Genomic DNA, 20,825 nt, shown 5'->3' on the forward strand with positions numbered 1-20,825 from the left:
ACTACACACTACACTACACACTACACACTACACTACACTACACACTACACACTACACACTACACACTACACACTACACTACAGACGACACACTACACACTACACACTACACTACACACTACACACTACACTACACTACACACTACACACTACACACTACACACTACACACTACACTACACACTACACACTACACACTACACACTACACACTACACTACACTACACACTACAGACTACAGACTACACACTACACACTACACACTACACACTACACACTACACTACACTACAGACTACACACTACACACTACACACTACACTACACACTACACACTACACTACACTACACTACACACTACACACTACACACTACACACTACACACCACACACTACACACTACACACTACAGACTACAGACTACAGACTACACACTACACACTACACACTACACACCACACTACACACTACACACTACACACCACACTACACACTACACACTACACACTACACACTACACACTACACTACACACTACACACTACACACTACACACTACACTACACACTACACACTACACACTACACACTACACTACACTACACACTACAGACTACAGACTACACACTACACACTACACACTACACTACACTACACACTACAGACTACACACTACACACTACACTACACACTACACACTACACACTACACACTACACACTACACTACACACTACACACTACACACTACACTACACACTACAGACTACAGACTACACACTACACACTACACACTACACACAACACACTACACTACACTACAGACTACACACTACACACTACACACTACACACTACAGACTACACACTACACACTACACACTACACACTACAGACTACACACTACACACTACACACTACACACTACACACTACACACTACACACTACAGTGAGAGGCCGATTACACAGATTATTTCCAAAATGAGCCTCATTCGTCCAACGCAACATTGTCAAAATATGTCGAGCAGTTAGATGGTCAGTTTGTCTCAGGACGGGTCAGTTTGTGTCAGGACGGGTCAGTTTGTCTCAGGACGGGTCAGTTTGTGTCAGGACTGGTCAGTTTGTGTCAGGACGGGTCAGTTTGTGTCAGGACGGGTCAGTTTGTCTCAGGACGGGTCAGTTTGTGTCAGGATGGGTCAGTTTGTGTCAGGACGGGTCAGTTTGTGTCAGGACGGGTCAGTTTGTCTCAGGACGGGTCAGTTTGTGTCAGGACGGGTCAGTTTGTGTCAGGACGGGTCAGTTTGTGTCAGGATTGGTCAGTTTGTGTCAGGACGGGTCAGTTTGTCTCAGGACGGGTCAGTTTGTGTCAGGACGGGTCAGTTTGTGTCAGGACGGGTCAGTTTGTGTCAGGACGGGTCATTTTGTGTCAGGACGGGTCAGTTTGTGTCAGGACGGGTCAGTTTGTGTCAGGATTGGTCAGTTTGTGTCAGGACGGGTCAGTTTGTCTCAGGATGGGTCAGTTTGTGTCAGGACGGGTCAGTTTGTCTCAGGACGGGTCAGTTTGTCTCAGGACGGGTCAGTTTGTCTCAGGACAGGACGGGTCAGTTTGTGTCAGGACGGGTCAGTTTGTGTCAGGATTGGTCAGTTTGTGTCAGGACGGGTCAGTTTGTGTCAGGACGGGTCAGTTTGTGTCAGGATGGGTCAGTTTGTGTCAGGACGGGTCAGTTTGTCTCAAGACGGGTCAGTTTGTCTCAGGACGGGTCAGTTTGTCTCAGGACGGGTCAGTTTGTCTCAGGATGGGTCAGTTTGTCTCAGGACAGGACGGGTCAGTTTGTCTCAGGACAGGACGGGTCAGTTTGTCTCAGGACGGGTCAGTTTGTGTCAGGACGGGTCAGTTTGTGTCAGGACGGGTCAGTTTGTGTCAGGATTGGTCAGTTTGTGTCAGGACGGGTCAGTTTGTGTCAGGACGGGTCAGTTTGTCTCAGGACGGGTCAGTTTGTCTCAGGACAGGACGGGTCAGTTTGTCTCAGGACGGGTCAGTTTGTGTCAGGACGGGTCAGTTTGTGTCAGGACGGGTCAGTTTGTCTCAGGACGGGTCAGTTTGTGTCAGGACGGGTCAGTTTGTGTCAGGACGGGTCAGTTTGTGTCAGGACGGGTCAGTTTGTCTCAGGACGGGTCAGTTTGTGTCAGGACGGGTCAGTTTGTGTCAGGATGGGTCAGTTTGTGTCAGGACGGGTCAGTTTGTGTCAGGATGGGTCAGTTTGTGTCAGGACGGGTCAGTTTGTGTCAGGACGGGTCAGTTTGTGTCAGGATTGGTCAGTTTGTGTCAGGACGGGTCAGTTTGTCTCAGGATGGGTCAGTTTGTGTCAGGACGGGTCAGTTTGTCTCAGGACGGGTCAGTTTGTCTCAGGACGGGTCAGTTTGTCTCAGGACAGGACGGGTCAGTTTGTCTCAGGACGGGTCAGTTTGTGTCAGGACGGGTCAGTTTGTTTCAGGACGGGTCAGTTTGTGTCAGGACGGGTCAGTTTGTGTCAGGATTGGTCAGTTTGTGTCAGGATTGGTCAGTTTGTGTCAGGACGGGTCAGTTTGTGTCAGGACGGGTCAGTTTGTCTCAGGACGGGTCAGTTTGTCTCAGGACGGGTCAGTTTGTGTCAGGACGGGTCAGTTTGTGTCAGGACGGGTCAGTTTGTCTCAGGACGGGTCAGTTTGTCTCAGGACAGGACGGGTCAGTTTGTGTCAGGACGGGTCAGTTTGTGTCAGGATTGGTCAGTTTGTGTCAGGACGGGTCAGTTTGTCTCAGGATGGGTCAGTTTGTGTCAGGACGGGTCAGTTTGTCTCAGGACGGGTCAGTTTGTCTCAGGACGGGTCAGTTTGTCTCAGGACAGGACGGGTCAGTTTGTCTCAGGACGGGTCAGTTTGTGTCAGGACGGGTCAGTTTGTCTCAGGACGGGTCAGTTTGTGTCAGGACGGGTCAGTTTGTGTCAGGACGGGTCAGTTTGTGTCAGGATTGGTCAGTTTGTGTCAGGACGGGTCAGTTTGTGTCAGGACGGGTCAGTTTGTCTCAGGACGGGTCAGTTTGTCTCAGGACAGGACGGGTCAGTTTGTGTCAGGACGGGTCAGTTTGTGTCAGGACGGGTCAGTTTGTCTCAGGACGGGTCAGTTTGTGTCAGGACGGGTCAGTTTGTGTCAGGATGGGTCAGTTTGTGTCAGGACGGGTCAGTTTGTGTCAGGACGGGTCAGTTTGTCTCAGGACGGGTCAGTTTGTGTCAGGACGGGTCAGTTTGTCTCAGGACTGGTCAGTTTGTGTCAGGACGGGTCAGTTTGTGTCAGGACGGGTCAGTTTGTCTCAGGACGGGTCAGTTTGTGTCAGGACGGGTCAGTTTGTGTCAGGACGGGTCAGTTTGTGTCAGGACGGGTCAGTTTGTGTCAGGACGGGTCAGTTTGTGTCAGGACGGGTCAGTTTGTGTCAGGACGGGTCAGTTTGTCTCAGGACGGGTCAGTTTGTGTCAGGACGGGTCAGTTTGTGTCAGGATGGGTCAGTTTGTGTCAGGACGGGTCAGTTTGTGTCAGGACGGGTCAGTTTGTGTCAGGACGGGTCATTTTGTGTCAGGACGGGTCAGTTTGTGTCAGGACGGGTCAGTTTGTGTCAGGATTGGTCAGTTTGTGTCAGGACGGGTCAGTTTGTCTCAGGATGGGTCAGTTTGTGTCAGGACGGGTCAGTTTGTCTCAGGACGGGTCAGTTTGTCTCAGGACGGGTCAGTTTGTCTCAGGACAGGACGGGTCAGTTTGTGTCAGGACGGGTCAGTTTGTGTCAGGATTGGTCAGTTTGTGTCAGGACGGGTCAGTTTGTGTCAGGACGGGTCAGTTTGTGTCAGGATGGGTCAGTTTGTGTCAGGACGGGTCAGTTTGTCTCAAGACGGGTCAGTTTGTCTCAGGACGGGTCAGTTTGTCTCAGGACGGGTCAGTTTGTCTCAGGACAGGACGGGTCAGTTTGTCTCAGGACAGGACGGGTCAGTTTGTCTCAGGACGGGTCAGTTTGTGTCAGGACGGGTCAGTTTGTGTCAGGACGGGTCAGTTTGTGTCAGGATTGGTCAGTTTGTGTCAGGACGGGTCAGTTTGTGTCAGGACGGGTCAGTTTGTGTCAGGACGGGTCAGTTTGTCTCAGGACGGGTCAGTTTGTGTCAGGACGGGTCAGTTTGTGTCAGGACGGGTCAGTTTGTCTCAGGACGGGTCAGTTTGTGTCAGGACGGGTCAGTTTGTGTCAGGATGGGTCAGTTTGTGTCAGGACGGGTCAGTTTGTGTCAGGACGGGTCAGTTTGTGTCAGGACGGGTCAGTTTGTGTCAGGACGGGTCAGTTTGTCTCAGGACGGGTCAGTTTGTGTCAGGATGGGTCAATTTGTGTCAGGACGGGTCAGTTTGTGTCAGGACGGGTCAGTTTGTGTCAGGACGGGTCAGTTTGTGTCAGGATTGGTCAGTTTGTGTCAGGACAGGTCAGTTTGTCTCAGGACGGGTCAGTTTGTGTCAGGACGGGTCAGTTTGTGTCAGGATGGGTCAGTTTGTGTCAGGACGGGTCAGTTTGTGTCAGGACGGGTCAGTTTGTGTCAGGACGGGTCATTTTGTGTCAGGACGGGTCAGTTTGTGTCAGGACGGGTCAGTTTGTGTCAGGATTGGTCAGTTTGTGTCAGGACGGGTCAGTTTGTCTCAGGATGGGTCAGTTTGTGTCAGGACGGGTCAGTTTGTCTCAGGACGGGTCAGTTTGTCTCAGGACGGGTCAGTTTGTCTCAGGACGGGTCAGTTTGTCTCAGGATGGGTCAGTTTATCTCAGGACAGGACGGGTCAGTTTGTGTCAGGACGGGTCAGTTTGTGTCAGGACGGGTCAGTTTGTGTCAGGATTGGTCAGTTTGTGTCAGGACGGGTCAGTTTGTGTCTGGACGGGTCAGTTTGTGTCAGGATGGGTCAGTTTGTGTCAGGATGGGTCAGTTTGTCTCAGGATGGGTCAGTTTGTGTCAGGACGGGTCAGTTTGTCTCAGGACGGGTCAGTTTGTCTCAGGACGGGTCAGTTTGTCTCAGGATGGGTCAGTTTATCTCAGGACAGGACGGGTCAGTTTGTGTCAGGACGGGTCAGTTTGTGTCAGGACGGGTCAGTTTGTGTCAGGATTGGTCAGTTTGTGTCAGGACGGGTCAGTTTGTGTCAGGACGGGTCAGTTTGTGTCAGGATGGGTCAGTTTGTCTCAGGATGGGTCAGTTTGTGTCAGGACGGGTCAGTTTGTCTCAAGACGGGTCAGTTTGTCTCAGGACGGGTCAGTTTGTCTCAGGACGGGTCAGTTTGTCTCAGGATGGGTCAGTTTGTCTCAGGACAGGACGGGTCAGTTTGTCTCAGGACAGGACGGGTCAGTTTGTGTCAGGATTTGTCAGTTTGTGTCAGGACGGGTCAGTTTGTGTCAGGACGGGTCAGTTTGTGTCAGGACGGGTCAGTTTGTCTCAGGACGGGTCAGTTTGTCTCAGGACAGGACGGGTCAGTTTGTCTCAGGACGGGTCAGTTTGTGTCAGGACGGGTCAGTTTGTGTCAGGACGGGTCAGTTTGTCTCAGGACGGGTCAGTTTGTGTCAGGACGGGTCAGTTTGTGTCAGGACGGGTCAGTTTGTCTCAGGACGGGTCAGTTTGTGTCAGGACGGGTCAGTTTGTGTCAGGATGGGTCAGTTTGTGTCAGGACGGGTCAGTTTGTGTCAGGACGGGTCAGTTTGTGTCAGGACGGGTCAGTTTGTCTCAGGACGGGTCAGTTTGTGTCAGGACGGGTCAGTTTGTGTCAGGATGGGTCAGTTTGTGTCAGGACGGGTCAGTTTGTGTCAGGACGGGTCATTTTGTGTCAGGATGGGTCAGTTTGTGTCAGGACGGGTCAGTTTGTGTCAGGACGGGTCAGTTTGTGTCAGGACGGGTCAGTTTGTCTCAGGACGGGTCAGTTTGTCTCAGGATGGGTCAGTTTGTGTCAGGACGGGTCAGTTTGTGTCAGGATGGGTCAGTTTGTCTCAGGACGGGTCAGTTTGTGTCAGGACGGGTCAGTTTGTCTCAGGACGGGTCAGTTTGTCTCAGGACGGGTCAGTTTGTCTCAGGACGGGTCAGTTTGTCTCAGGACAGGATGGGTCAGTTTGTCTCAGGACAGGACGGGTCAGTTTGTCTCAGGACAGGACGGGTCAGTTTGTCTCAGGACGGGTCAGTTTGTGTCAGGACGGGTCAGTTTGTGTCAGGACGGGTCAGTTTGTGTCAGGATTGGTCAGTTTGTGTCAGGACGGGTCAGTTTGTGTCAGGACGGGTCAGTTTGTGTCAGGACGGGTCAGTTTGTCTCAGGACGGGTCAGTTTGTCTCAGGACAGGACGGGTCAGTTTGTCTCAGGACGGGTCAGTTTGTGTCAGGACGGGTCAGTTTGTGTCAGGACGGGTCAGTTTGTCTCAGGACGGGTCAGTTTGTGTCAGGACGGGTCAGTTTGTGTCAGGACGGGTCAGTTTGTGTCAGGACGGGTCAGTTTGTCTCAGGACGGGTCAGTTTGTGTCAGGACGGGTCAGTTTGTGTCAGGATGGGTCAGTTTGTGTCAGGACGGGTCAGTTTGTGTCAGGACGGGTCAGTTTGTGTCAGGACGGGTCAGTTTGTGTCAGGACGGGTCAGTTTGTCTCAGGACGGGTCAGTTTGTGTCAGGATGGGTCAGTTTGTGTCAGGACGGGTCAGTTTGTGTCAGGACGGGTCAGTTTGTGTCAGGACGGGTCAGTTTGTGTCAGGATTGGTCAGTTTGTGTCAGGACAGGTCAGTTTGTCTCAGGACGGGTCAGTTTGTGTCAGGACGGGTCAGTTTGTGTCAGGATGGGTCAGTTTGTGTCAGGACGGGTCAGTTTGTGTCAGGACGGGTCAGTTTGTGTCAGGACGGGTCATTTTGTGTCAGGACGGGTCAGTTTGTGTCAGGACGGGTCAGTTTGTGTCAGGATTGGTCAGTTTGTGTCAGGACGGGTCAGTTTGTCTCAGGATGGGTCAGTTTGTGTCAGGACGGGTCAGTTTGTCTCAGGACGGGTCAGTTTGTCTCAGGACGGGTCAGATTGTCTCAGGATGGGTCAGTTTATCTCAGGACAGGACGGGTCAGTTTGTGTCAGGACGGGTCAGTTTGTGTCAGGACGGGTCAGTTTGTGTCAGGATTGGTCAGTTTGTGTCAGGACGGGTCAGTTTGTGTCAGGACGGGTCAGTTTGTGTCAGGATGGGTCAGTTTGTGTCAGGATGGGTCAGTTTGTCTCAGGATGGGTCAGTTTGTGTCAGGACGGGTCAGTTTGTCTCAGGACGGGTCAGTTTGTCTCAGGACGGGTCAGTTTGTCTCAGGATGGGTCAGTTTATCTCAGGACAGGACGGGTCAGTTTGTGTCAGGACGGGTCAGTTTGTGTCAGGACGGGTCAGTTTGTGTCAGGATTGGTCAGTTTGTGTCAGGACGGGTCAGTTTGTGTCAGGATGGGTCAGTTTGTCTCAGGATGGGTCAGTTTGTGTCAGGACGGGTCAGTTTGTCTCAAGACGGGTCAGTTTGTCTCAGGACGGGTCAGTTTGTCTCAGGACGGGTCAGTTTGTCTCAGGATGGGTCAGTTTGTCTCAGGACAGGACGGGTCAGTTTGTCTCAGGACAGGACGGGTCAGTTTGTGTCAGGATTTGTCAGTTTGTGTCAGGACGGGTCAGTTTGTGTCAGGACGGGTCAGTTTGTGTCAGGACGGGTCAGTTTGTCTCAGGACGGGTCAGTTTGTCTCAGGACAGGACGGGTCAGTTTGTCTCAGGACGGGTCAGTTTGTGTCAGGACGGGTCAGTTTGTCTCAGGACGGGTCAGTTTGTGTCAGGACGGGTCAGTTTGTGTCAGGACGGGTCAGTTTGTGTCAGGACGGGTCAGTTTGTCTCAGGACGGGTCAGTTTGTGTCAGGACGGGTCAGTTTGTGTCAGGACGGGTCAGTTTGTCTCAGGACGGGTCAGTTTGTGTCAGGATGGGTCAGTTTGTGTCAGGACGGGTCAGTTTGTGTCAGGACGGGTCAGTTTGTGTCAGGACGGGTCAGTTTGTGTCAGGATTGGTCAGTTTGTGTCAGGACGGGTCAGTTTGTCTCAGGACGGGTCAGTTTGTGTCAGGACGGGTCAGTTTGTGTCAGGATGGGTCAGTTTGTGTCAGGACGGGTCAGTTTGTGTCAGGACGGGTCAGTTTGTGTCAGGACGGGTCATTTTGTGTCAGGACGGGTCAGTTTGTGTCAGGACGGGTCAGTTTGTGTCAGGATTGGTCAGTTTGTGTCAGGACGGGTCAGTTTGTCTCAGGATGGGTCAGTTTGTGTCAGGACGGGTCAGTTTGTCTCAGGACGGGTCAGTTTGTCTCAGGACGGGTCAGTTTGTCTCAGGACGGGTCAGTTTGTCTCAGGATGGGTCAGTTTATCTCAGGACAGGACGGGTCAGTTTGTGTCAGGACGGGTCAGTTTGTGTCAGGACGGGTCAGTTTGTGTCAGGATTGGTCAGTTTGTGTCAGGACGGGTCAGTTTGTGTCAGGACGGGTCAGTTTGTGTCAGGATGGGTCAGTTTGTGTCAGGATGGGTCAGTTTGTCTCAGGATGGGTCAGTTTGTGTCAGGACGGGTCAGTTTGTCTCAGGACGGGTCAGTTTGTCTCAGGACGGGTCAGTTTGTCTCAGGATGGGTCAGTTTATCTCAGGACAGGACGGGTCAGTTTGTGTCAGGACGGGTCAGTTTGTGTCAGGACGGGTCAGTTTGTGTCAGGATTGGTCAGTTTGTGTCAGGACGGGTCAGTTTGTGTCAGGACGGGTCAGTTTGTGTCAGGATGGGTCAGTTTGTCTCAGGATGGGTCAGTTTGTGTCAGGACGGGTCAGTTTGTCTCAGGACGGGTCAGTTTGTCTCAGGACGGGTCAGTTTGTCTCAGGATGGGTCAGTTTGTCTCAGGACAGGACGGGTCAGTTTGTCTCAGGACAGGACGGGTCAGTTTGTGTCAGGATTTGTCAGTTTGTGTCAGGACGGGTCAGTTTGTGTCAGGACGGGTCAGTTTGTGTCAGGACGGGTCAGTTTGTCTCAGGACGGGTCAGTTTGTCTCAGGACAGGACGGGTCAGTTTGTCTCAGGACGGGTCAGTTTGTGTCAGGACGGGTCAGTTTGTGTCAGGACGGGTCAGTTTGTCTCAGGACGGGTCAGTTTGTGTCAGGACGGGTCAGTTTGTGTCAGGACGGGTCAGTTTGTGTCAGGACGGGTCAGTTTGTCTCAGGACGGGTCAGTTTGTGTCAGGACGGGTCAGTTTGTGTCAGGATGGGTCAGTTTGTGTCAGGACGGGTCAGTTTGTGTCAGGACGGGTCAGTTTGTGTCAGGACGGGTCAGTTTGTGTCAGGACGGGTCAGTTTGTCTCAGGACGGGTCAGTTTGTGTCAGGACGGGTCAGTTTGTGTCAGGATGGGTCAGTTTGTGTCAGGACGGGTCAGTTTGTGTCAGGACGGGTCAGTTTGTGTCAGGACGGGTCATTTTGTGTCAGGATGGGTCAGTTTGTGTCAGGACGGGTCAGTTTGTGTCAGGACGGGTCAGTTTGTGTCAGGACGGGTCAGTTTGTCTCAGGACGGGTCAGTTTGTCTCAGGATGGGTCAGTTTGTGTCAGGACGGGTCAGTTTGTGTCAGGATGGGTCAGTTTGTCTCAGGACGGGTCAGTTTGTGTCAGGACGGGTCAGTTTGTCTCAGGACGGGTCAGTTTGTCTCAGGACGGGTCAGTTTGTCTCAGGACAGGATGGGTCAGTTTGTCTCAGGACAGGACGGGTCAGTTTGTCTCAGGACGGGTCAGTTTGTGTCAGGACGGGTCAGTTTGTGTCAGGACGGGTCAGTTTGTCTCAGGACGGGTCATTTTGTGTCAGGACGGGTAAGTTTGTGTCAGGATGGGTCAGTTTGTGTCAGGACGGGTCAGTTTGTGTCAGGACGGGTCAGTTTGTGTCAGGATTGGTCAGTTTGTGTCAGGACGGGTCAGTTTGTCTCAGGATGGGTCAGTTTGTGTCAGGACGGGTCAGTTTGTCTCAGGACGGGTCAGTTTGTCTCAGGACGGGTCAGTTTGTCTCAGGACAGGACGGGTCAGTTTGTCTCAGGACAGGACGGGTCAGTTTGTCTCAGGACGGGTCAGTTTGTGTCAGGACGGGTCAGTTTGTCTCAGGACGGGTCAGTTTGTGTCAGGACGGGTCAGTTTGTGTCAGGATTGGTCAGTTTGTGTCAGGACGGGTCAGTTTGTCTCAGGACGGGTCAGTTTGTCTCAGGACGGGTCAGTTTGTGTCAGGACGGGTCAGTTTGTGTCAGGACGGGTCAGTTTGTCTCAGGACGGGTCAGTTTGTCTCAGGACAGGACGGGTCAGTTTGTGTCAGGACGGGTCAGTTTGTGTCAGGATTGGTCAGTTTGTGTCAGGACGGGTCAGTTTGTCTCAGGATGGGTCAGTTTGTGTCAGGACGGGTCAGTTTGTCTCAGGACGGGTCAGTTTGTCTCAGGACGGGTCAGTTTGTCTCAGGACAGGACGGGTCAGTTTGTCTCAGGACAGGACGGGTCAGTTTGTCTCAGGACGGGTCAGTTTGTGTCAGGACGGGTCAGTTTGTCTCAGGACGGGTCAGTTTGTGTCAGGACGGGTCAGTTTGTGTCAGGACGGGTCAGTTTGTGTCAGGATTGGTCAGTTTGTGTCAGGACGGGTCAGTTTGTGTCAGGACGGGTCAGTTTGTGTCAGGATTGGTCAGTTTGTGTCAGGACGGGTCAGTTTGTGTCAGGACGGGTCAGTTTGTCTCAGGACGGGTCAGTTTGTCTCAGGACAGGACGGGTCAGTTTGTGTCAGGACGGGTCAGTTTGTGTCAGGACGGGTCAGTTTGTGTCAGGACGGGTCAGTTTGTCTCAGGACGGGTCAGTTTGTCTCAGGACGGGTCAGTTTGTCTCAGGAGTGAGTGCAATTTCAATTCAAAATTTAATTCAGGAAGTGACACTGACGCAGCATTTTTATATTTATACATTTTTGTTAATTGATCGACAGCAGCTCCGTCAGTCTCTTCTTTCCTCCTCTGTTTACACTGCTGCTTCTCTCAAATGTCTCCAGTGTTTCCTCTTTTCCGGTCAGGACACAAAAGAGAAAAGTGATGGCACATAGGCAGGTGACAGGTGACAGGTGACAGGTGACAGGGGTCATCACTTTTCTTACCTGAAAAATACAGATGTGGAGACGGTCATCAGTTCTGATATAAAAAACGGAAAATACTTAGCACGATCTATCTTTAACTTCAGGCCTGTTACAGTTCAATACAAAAGCTTTTGGCTCAAAACACTGATCGTTCAGGAAGTGATCGCTGCAAGTTCTGCTGCTGGCACTCGGTTTCCAGACTTTTCTCTTCACCGCAGTCGCTCATCTCGCTCGCCTTTCTGGGTCTTTTGGGAAGTGATAAAATGATATACCTTCTTTCTTCCCCTGTCGATTGGCGCATCCACACGCTGAGCACGAGATGACCATCTTTTCGTGGTTGTGTTTGAGGTGAATAGATGTGAAGAGAGACACAAAAGTTCAGTGTTGTCCCTTGCTGGGTCGTTTTGCCGTCCGGACGTGTGACGTCAGCTGCACGAGGTCTAAACCAAATCCAAATCTGTTTGCATATACAAAAGTCTGGATTGCGTCAAATTTGAATCAGTTGTTAAACTCTTTGCCCTAAACTTACTTGAAGTTAAACAAAATGAATTTGGCGCCACAGCGCCCCCTACAGGGGGACATAAAATGTTTATGGAGAGTAATATATATATATATATATATATATATATATTTTAATTTTAAGAAATTTGGCACAAAATTCCCTTTAAAAAGAGTCAATAAGACCCATGTCATATTTGTTACGACGTTGCCGTAGCGATGACAGAAACCTCCCATGTAATTCCAATGGGAAAATCGCCAAATCTCTGAAATGTGAACATGCTGATACTTTATACTTTTATGAACTCCTCCTCGGGCGTTTGCCCGATGAACCTGGAATTTAGTGAGACTCATCTTCACGACCGTCAAACTTTATAGCATCACAGATTCAGAAGTAGGATTAATAAAAGGAAAATTCCTCCTCTTGTGGCGGTGTGGCGAGGGCCAATCATCGCCACTTGGGGGTATATTTTGGCAATTATTTCCTGCTTGTTGCAAAGTGTGAGCCTAAAATATGCAGTTAAATTGCATGTTATAGGTATTTATTACTTGTGCGAAGTTTTGGCAGCAGACATGGAGATCCACATGACCGGGATCTACAGCGGTGAGGAACGGGATCCTGTTTGACCTTGACACTGGAAGGGCATCTGATGCTGTTTGTGGCCCGGGACTGAACCCAAATGATTTTGTGCGTTGATATTTGTTCTTTCTGTTTGAGCTGCAGCTTTGGTCACATGATGCTGCAGAACCGGTTCGGTGGCTCCTTGCAGTAAATCTCTGTCAAGTAACCGGAATGTGATACTTCATGTCAGATGCCCTCCCACCCTCCTGTTTCACTGCAGGTGCAGGAGGTTCAGTGACAGTAAAAGCCTCAGACACATGTGAGCGTCCTCCAGGGGGCGCTGTCACATCAGAGCTGCTTTAAACACCTTTAACACATATTATGACACATACTTAGACTTTTATCTGCAGATATATTATACACTTTAACATTAATTATACTTGAAACATGAAACGTGCTCTAAGAGTGAATAAAGGTAAACTATTGTCAAACGATTCATATTCTGAGTCAATCATTGATTTGCATCTGGACCAAAGTGAGAAGTTTAGAGCATAAACCTGTTGTGAAAGAATGAGGAAGTGCACAGAGGAACCAGGAAGCACTTTAAACAGGTGAAGTGTCCGTGCTGCTGGAGCACTTTAAACAGGTGAAGTGTCCGTGCTGCTGGAGCACTTTAAACAGGTGAAGTGTCCGTGCTGCTGGAGCACTTTAAACAGGTGAAGTGTCCGTGCTGCTGGAGCACTTTAAACAGGTGAAGTGTCCGTGCTGCTGGAGCACTTTAAACAGGTGAAGTGTCCGTGCTGCTGGAGCACTTTAAACAGGTGAAGTGTCCGTGCTGCTGGAGCTTAGATCCTCAGAGCAGACGACATGGAGCGACACAGGTGAGACTTGGAACATCAGCACAAAACAAACTATATATTTACATTTCTAGGTCAGAAATGTCAGTTATTCTGCTTTTTTATTACAATGGATGAACAAAAAATACAGTTTTCTGACCTCAAAATTATATTTAGCTTCACAAGTAAAAACTATTGTGGGCTCCTCATTTCTGTGAGTATTGTCCAGTAAAAGTGTGTGGCATAATGTGTGTAAAGCAGCTCTGATGTCACTCACATGTGACAGCGCCCCCTGGAGGACACTCACATGTGTCTGCAGCGCCCCCTGGAGGACGCTCACATGTGTCTGCAGCGCCCCCTGGAGGACACTCACATGTGTCTGCAGCGCCCCCTGGAGGACGCTCACATGTGTCTGCAGCGCCCCCTGGAGGACACTCACATGTGTCTGAGGACAGCGCCCCCTGGAGGACACTCACATGTGTCTGAGGACAGCGCCCCCTGGAGGACGCTCACATGTGTCTGAGGACAGCGCCCCCTGGAGGACGCTCACATGTGTCTGAGGACAGCGCCCCCTGGAGGACGCTCACATGTGTCTGAGGACAGCGCCCCCTGGAGGACGCTCACATGTGTCTGAGGACAGCGCCCCCTGGAGGACGCTCACATGTGTCTGAGGACAGCGCCCCCTGGAGGACGCTCACATGTGTCTGAGGACAGCGCCCCCTGGAGGACGCTCACATGTGTCTGAGGACAGCGCCCCCTGGAGGACGCTCACATGTGTCTGCAGCGCCCCCTGGAGGACGCTCACATGTGTCTGAGGACAGCGCCCCCTGGAGGACGCTCACATGTGTCTGAGGACAGCGCCCCCTGGAGGACGCTCACATGTGTCTGAGGACAGCGCCCCCTGGAGGACGCTCACATGTGTCTGCAGCGCCCCCTGGAGGACGCTCACATGTGTCTGAGGACAGCGCCCCCTGGAGGACGCTCACATGTGTCTGCAGCGCCCCCTGGAGGACGCTCACATGTGTCTGAGGCTGTCACTGACACATTCTGAGCATTTTGCATTTTGATGATTTGCAGGTTGGATCTTCAGCCGCCGTTGCCGGGGCCGACCAGTGAAAACTGGTTGCAGTTTGAGTGTGAGTTTCAGGACGATTCTGGACCGCCGGCGTTTCACAGTGAGGAAGGGCATCCGGCTCAAGCGGTGACGGTGATTCTGCCGGCGCAATGCAGCGTTTACCAGCTCCGACTGCGCATCTGCCTCAAGGTACCACAGGTGTGCGTCTGCGCGCGTGTGTGTCTGCGCGTGTGTCTGCGTGTGCGTCTGCATGTGCGTCTGCGCGTGTGTCTGCGCGTGTGTGTCTGCGCGTGTGTCTGCGCGTGTGTGTCTGCGCGTGTGTCTGCGCCTGCGCGTGTGTCTGCGTGTGTGTCTGCATGTGTGTCTGCGTGTGCGTCTGCATGTGCGTCTGCGCCTGCGCGTGTGTCTGCGTGTGTGTCTGCATGTGTGTCTGCGCGTGTGTCTGCACGTGTGTCTGCGCGTGTGTCTGCACGTGTGTCTGCGCGTGTGTGTCTGCGCGTGTGTCTGCGCGTGTGTCTGCATGTGTGTCTGCGCGTGTGTGTCAGCTGTTTATCTGATGCATAAATGCTCAGATATATGAACATCATATCTAAACATTTTGTTTATCATTTACTTCCTGCTTGAGCAGAACAAAGTCATGTTTTTGCCACTAAAGTCCTGATAAATATTTTTCTTCTTTTGATGTTTTTACTCAAATTTCGTTGGAGCATGTGAACTGTAGGGGGCGCTGCAGAATGTGAACTGTAGGGGGCGCTGCAGAATGTGAACTGTAGGGGGCGCTGCAGAATGTGCCTGTAGGGGGCGCTGCAGAATGTGAACTGTAGGGGGCGCTGCAGAATGTGAACTGTAGGGGGCGCTGCAGAATGTGAACTGTAGGGGGCGCTGCAGAATGTGAACTGTAGGGGGCGCTGCAGAATGTGAACTGTAGGGGGCGCTGCAGAATGTGAACTGTAGGGGGCGCTGCAGAATGTGCCTGTAGGGGGCGCTGCAGAATGTGAACTGTAGGGGGCGCTGCAGAATGTGCCTGTAGGGGGCGCTGCAGAATGTGAACTGTAGGGGGCGCTGCAGAATGTGAACTGTAGGGGGCGCTGCAGAATGTGAACTGTAGGGGGCGCTGCAGAATGTGCCTGTAGGGGGCGCTGCAGAATGTGAACTGTAGGGGGTGCTGCAGAATGTGAACTGTAGGGGGCGCTGCAGAATGTGCCTGTAGGGGGCGCTGCAGAATGTGCCTGTAGGGGGCGCTGCAGAATGTGAACTGTAGGGGGCGCTGCAGAATGTGAACTGTAGGGGGCGCTGCAGAATGTGAACTGTAGGGGGCGCTGCAGAATGTGCCTGTAGGGGGCGCTGCAGAATGTGAACTGTAGGGGGCGCTGCAGAATGTGCCTGTAGGGGGCGCTGCAGAATGTGAACTGTAGGGGGCGCTGCAGAATGTGAACTGTAGGGGGCGCTGCAGAATGTGAACTGTAGGGGGCGCTGCAGAATGTGAACTGTAGGGGGCGCTGCAGAATGTGAACTGTAGGGGGCGCTGCAGAATGTGCCTGTAGGGGGCGCTGCAGAATGTGAACTGTAGGGGGCGCTGCAGAATGTGCCTGTAGGGGGCGCTGCAGAATGTGAACTGTAGGGGGCGCTGCAGAATGTGAACTGTAGGGGGCGCTGCAGAATGTGAACTGTAGGGGGCGCTGCAGAATGTGAACTGTAGGGGGCGCTGCAGAATGTGCCTGTAGGGGGCGCTGCAGAATGTGAACTGTAGGGGGCGCTGCAGAATGTGAACTGTAGGGGGCGCTGCAGAATGTGAACTGTAGGGGGCGCTGCAGAATGTGAACTGTAGGGGGCGCTGCAGAATGTGAACTGTAGGGGGCGCTGCAGAATGTGCCTGTAGGGGGCGCTGCAGAATGTGAACTGTAGGGGGCGCTGCAGAATGTGAACTGTAGGGGGCGCTGCAGAATGTGCCTGTAGGGGGCGCTGCAGAATGTGCCTGTAGGGGGCGCTGCAGAATGTGAACTGTAGGGGGCGCTGCAGAATGTGAACTGTAGGGGGCGCTGCAGAATGTGAACTGTAGGGGGCGCTGCAGAATGTGAACTGTAGGGGGCGCTGCAGAATGTGCCTGTAGGTGGCGCTGCAGAATGTGAACTGTAGGGGGCGCTGCAGAATGTGAACTGTAGGGGGCGCTGCAGAATGTGAACTGTAGGGGGCGCTGCAGAATGTGCCTGTAGGGGGCGCTGCAGAATGTGAACTGTAGGGGGCGCTGCAGAATGTGCCTGTAGGGGGCGCTGCAGAATGTGAACTGTAGGGGGCGCTGCAGAATGTGAACTGTAGGGGGCGCTGCAGAATGTGAACTGTAGGGGGCGCTGCAGAATGTGCCTGTAGGGGGCGCTGCAGAATGTGAACTGTAGGGGGCGCTGCAGAATGTGAACTGTAGGGGGCGCTGCAGAATGTGAACTGTAGGGGGCGCTGCAGAATGTGCCTGTAGGGGGCGCTGCAGAATGTGCCTGTAGGGGGCGCTGCAGAATGTGCCTGTAGGGGGCGCTGCAGAATGTGAACTGTAGGGGGCGCTGCAGAATGTGCCTGTAGGGGGCGCTGCAGAATGTGAACTGTAGGGGGCGCTGCAGAATGTGAACTGTAGGGGGCGCTGCAGAATGTGAACTGTAGGGGGCGCTGCAGAATGTGAACTGTAGGGGGCGCTGCAGAATGTGCCTGTAGGGGGCGCTGCAGAATGTGAACTGTAGGGGGCCTGCAGAATGTGAACTGTAGGGGGCGCTGCAGAATGTGAACTGTAGGGGGCGCTGCAGAATGTGTACTGTAGGGGGCGCTGCAGAATGTGAACTGTAGGGGGCGCTGCAGAATGTGAACTGTAGGGGGCGCTGCAGAATGTTAACTGTAGGGGGCGCTGCAGAATGTGAACTGTAGGGGGTGCTACAGAATGTGCCTGTAGGGGGCGCTGCAGAATGTGAACTGTAGGGGGCGCTGCAGAATGTGAACTGTAGGGGGCGCTGCAGAATGTGCCTGTAGGGGGCGCTGCAGAATGTGCCTGTAGGGGGCGCTGCAGAATGTGAACTGTAGGGGGCGCTGCAGAATGTGAACTGTAGGGGGCGCTGCAGAATGTGAACTGTAGGGGGCGCTGCAGAATGTGAACTGTAGGGGGCGCTGCAGAATGTGAACTGTAGGGGGTGCTGCAGAATGTGCCTGTAGGGGGCGCTGCAGAATGTGAACTGTAGGGGGCGCTGCAGAATGTGAACTGTAGGGGGCGCTGCAGAATGTGCCTGTAGGGGGCGCTGCAGAATGTGCCTGTAGGGGGCGCTGCAGAATGTGAACTGTAGGGGGCGCTGCAGAATGTGAACTGTAGGGGGCGCTGCAGAATGTGAACTGTAGGGGGCGCTGCAGAATGTGAACTGTAGGGGGCGCTGCAGAATGTGAACTGTAGGGGGCACTGCAGAATGTGCCTGTAGGGGGCGCTGCAGAATGTGAACTGTAGGGGGCGCTGCAGAATGTGAACTGTAGGGGGCGCTGCAGAATGTGAACTGTAGGGGGCGCTGCAGAATGTGAACTGTAGGGGGCGCTGCAGAATGTGCCTGTAGGGGGCGCTGCAGAATGTGAACTGTAGGGGGTGCTGCAGAATGTGAACTGTAGGGGGCGCTGCAGAATGTGCCTGTAGGGGGCGCTGCAGAATGTGAACTGTAGGGGGCGCTGCAGAATGTGAACTGTAGGGGGCGCTGCAGAATGTGCCTGTAGGGGGCGCTGCAGAATGTGAACTGTAGGGGGCGCTGCAGAATGTGAACTGTAGGGGGCGCTGCAGAATGTGAACTGTAGGGGGCGCTGCAGAATGTGAACTGTAGGGGGCGCTGCAGAATGTGAACTGTAGGGGGCGCTGCAGAATGTGCCTGTAGGGGGCGCTGCAGAATGTGAACTGTAGGGGGCGCTGCAGAATGTGAACTGTAGGGGGCGCTGCAGAATGTGAACTGTAGGGGGCGCTGCAGAATGTGAACTGTAGGGGGCGCTGCAGAATGTGAACTGTAGGGGGCGCTGCAGAATGTGCCTGTAGGGGGCGCTGCAGAATGTGAACTGTAGGGGGCGCTGCAGAATGTGAACTGTAGGGGGCTCTGCAGAATGTGAACTGTAGGGGGCGCTGCAGAATGTGAACTGTAGGGGGCGCTGCAGAATGTGAACTGTAGGGGGCGCTGCAGAATGTGCCTGTAGGGGGCGCTGCAGAATGTGAACTGTAGGGGGCGCTGCAGAATGTGAACTGTAGGGGGCGCTGCAGAATGTGAACTGTAGGGGGCGCTGCAGAATGTGCCTGTAGGGGGCGCTGCAGAATGTGAACTGTAGGGGGCGCTGCAGAATGTGAACTGTAGGGGGCGCTGCAGAATGTGAACTGTAGGGGGCGCTGCAGAATGTGAACTGTAGGGGGCGCTGCATAATGTGAACTGTAGGGGGCGCTGCAGAATGTGAACTGTAGGGGGCGCTGCAGAATGTGAACTGTAGGGGGCGCTGCAGAATGTGAACTGTAGGGGGCGCTGCAGAATGTGAACTGTAGGGGGCGCTGCAGAATGTGAACTGTAGGGGGCGCTGCAGAATGTGAACTGTAGGGGGCGCTGCAGAATGTGAACTGTAGGGGGCGCTGCAGAATGTGCCTGATGCTTGAGGGTTTGAGAAGCATCAGAAACACAAAAACTGTATAAATATATTTGACACACTTTTTTGAAAATAAAAAGTCAAATTGACGGCTGCATTGATCCAAAATGGCCGTCTTCCTGTAGAACACAGAGCGATGCACTGGTTGTGTTTTTGGTCTCTATCATGTTATTATGTTATCATGATCATGTTATTATGTTATTATGATCATGTTATTATGTTATCATGATCATGTTACTATGTTATCATGATCATGTTATTATGTTATTATGATCATGTTATTATGTTATTATGATCATGTTATTATGTTATCATGATCATGTTATTATGTTATTATGATCATGTTATTATGTTATTATGATCATGTTATCATGATCATGTTATTATGTTATCATGATCATGTTATTATGTTATCATGATCATGTTATTATGTTATTATGATCATGTTATTATGTTATCATGATCATGTTATTATGTTATTATGATCATGTTATTATGTTATTATGATCATGTTAACATGATCATGTTATTATGATCATGTTATTATGTTATTATGATCATGTTATTATGTTATCATGATCATGTTATGTTATTATGATCACGTTATCATGATCATGTTATTATGATCATGTTATTATGTTATTATGATCATGTTATTATGATCATGTTATTATGATCATGTTATTATGATCATGTTATTATGTTATCATGATCATGTTATTATGTTATTATGATCATGTTATTATGATCATGTTATTATGATCATGTTATTATGTTATTATGATCATGTTATTATGATCATGTTATTATGTTATTATGATCATGTTATTATGTTATTATGATCATGTTATCATGATCATGTTATTATGTTATCATGTTCATGTTATTATGTTATTATGATCATGTTATTATGATCATGTTATTATGATCATGTTATTATGTTATTATGATCATGTTATTATGTTATTATGATCATGTTATCATGATCATGTTATTATGTTATCATGTTCATGTTATTATGTTATTATGATCATGTTATTATGATCATGTTATTATGATCATGTTATTATGTTATCATGATCATGTTATTATGTTATTATGATCATGTTATTATGATCATGTTATTATGTTATTATGATCATGTTATTATGATCATGTTATTATGTTATCATGTTCATGTTATTATGATCATGTTGTTATGTTATTATGATCCTGTTATTATGTTATCATGATCATGTTATTATGTTATTATGATCATGTTATTATGTTATCATGATCATGTTACTATGTTATCATGATCATGTTATTATGTTATTATGATCATGTTATTATGTTATTATGATCATGTTATTATGTTATCATGATCATGTTATTATGTTATTATGATCATGTTATTATGTTATTATGATCATGTTATCATGATCATGTTATTATGTTATCATGATCATGTTATTATGTTATCATGATCATGTTATTATGTTATTATGATCATGTTATTATGTTATCATGATCATGTTATTATGTCATTATGATCATGTTATTATGTTATTATGATCATGTTAACATGATCATGTTATTATGATCATGTTATTATGTTATTATGATCATGTTATTATGTTATCATGATCATGTTATGTTATTATGATCACGTTATCATGATCATGTTATTATGATCATGTTATTATGTTATTATGATCATGTTATTATGATCATGTTATTATGATCATGTTATTATGATCATGTTATTATGTTATCATGATCATGTTATTATGTTATTATGATCATGTTATTATGATCATGTTATTATGATCATGTTATTATGTTATTATGATCATGTTATTATGATCATGTTATTATGTTATTATGATCATGTTATTATGTTATTATGATCATGTTATCATGATCATGTTATTATGTTATCATGTTCATGTTATTATGTTATTATGATCATGTTATTATGATCATGTTATTATGATCATGTTATTATGTTATTATGATCATGTTATTATGTTATTATGATCATGTTATCATGATCATGTTATTATGTTATCATGTT

General features: G+C 50.1%; 1 protein-coding gene across 1 annotated transcript in view; it reads left to right on the forward strand.

Moving 5' to 3' along the window:
- Nucleotides 1-13,096: 13,096 nt before the first annotated feature.
- LOC140354539 (phosphatidylinositol 4,5-bisphosphate 3-kinase catalytic subunit gamma isoform) overlaps nucleotides 13,097-20,825 on the forward strand; it is a 166,151-nt gene continuing 158,422 nt past the window's right edge. The window contains exons 1-2 of the mRNA XM_072439572.1: nucleotides 13,097-13,110; nucleotides 14,143-14,329. Of these exons, the coding sequence (XP_072295673.1) occupies nucleotides 13,097-13,110; nucleotides 14,143-14,329 (201 nt within the window). The remainder of the gene's footprint in view (nucleotides 13,111-14,142; nucleotides 14,330-20,825) is intronic.

The sequence above is a fragment of the Eucyclogobius newberryi genome, unplaced genomic scaffold (genome assembly GCF_026437365.1).
Source record: "Eucyclogobius newberryi isolate DKJ021-1_F unplaced genomic scaffold, fEucNew1.0.hap1 SCAF_95, whole genome shotgun sequence".
NCBI lineage: Eukaryota > Metazoa > Chordata > Actinopteri > Gobiiformes > Gobiidae > Eucyclogobius > Eucyclogobius newberryi.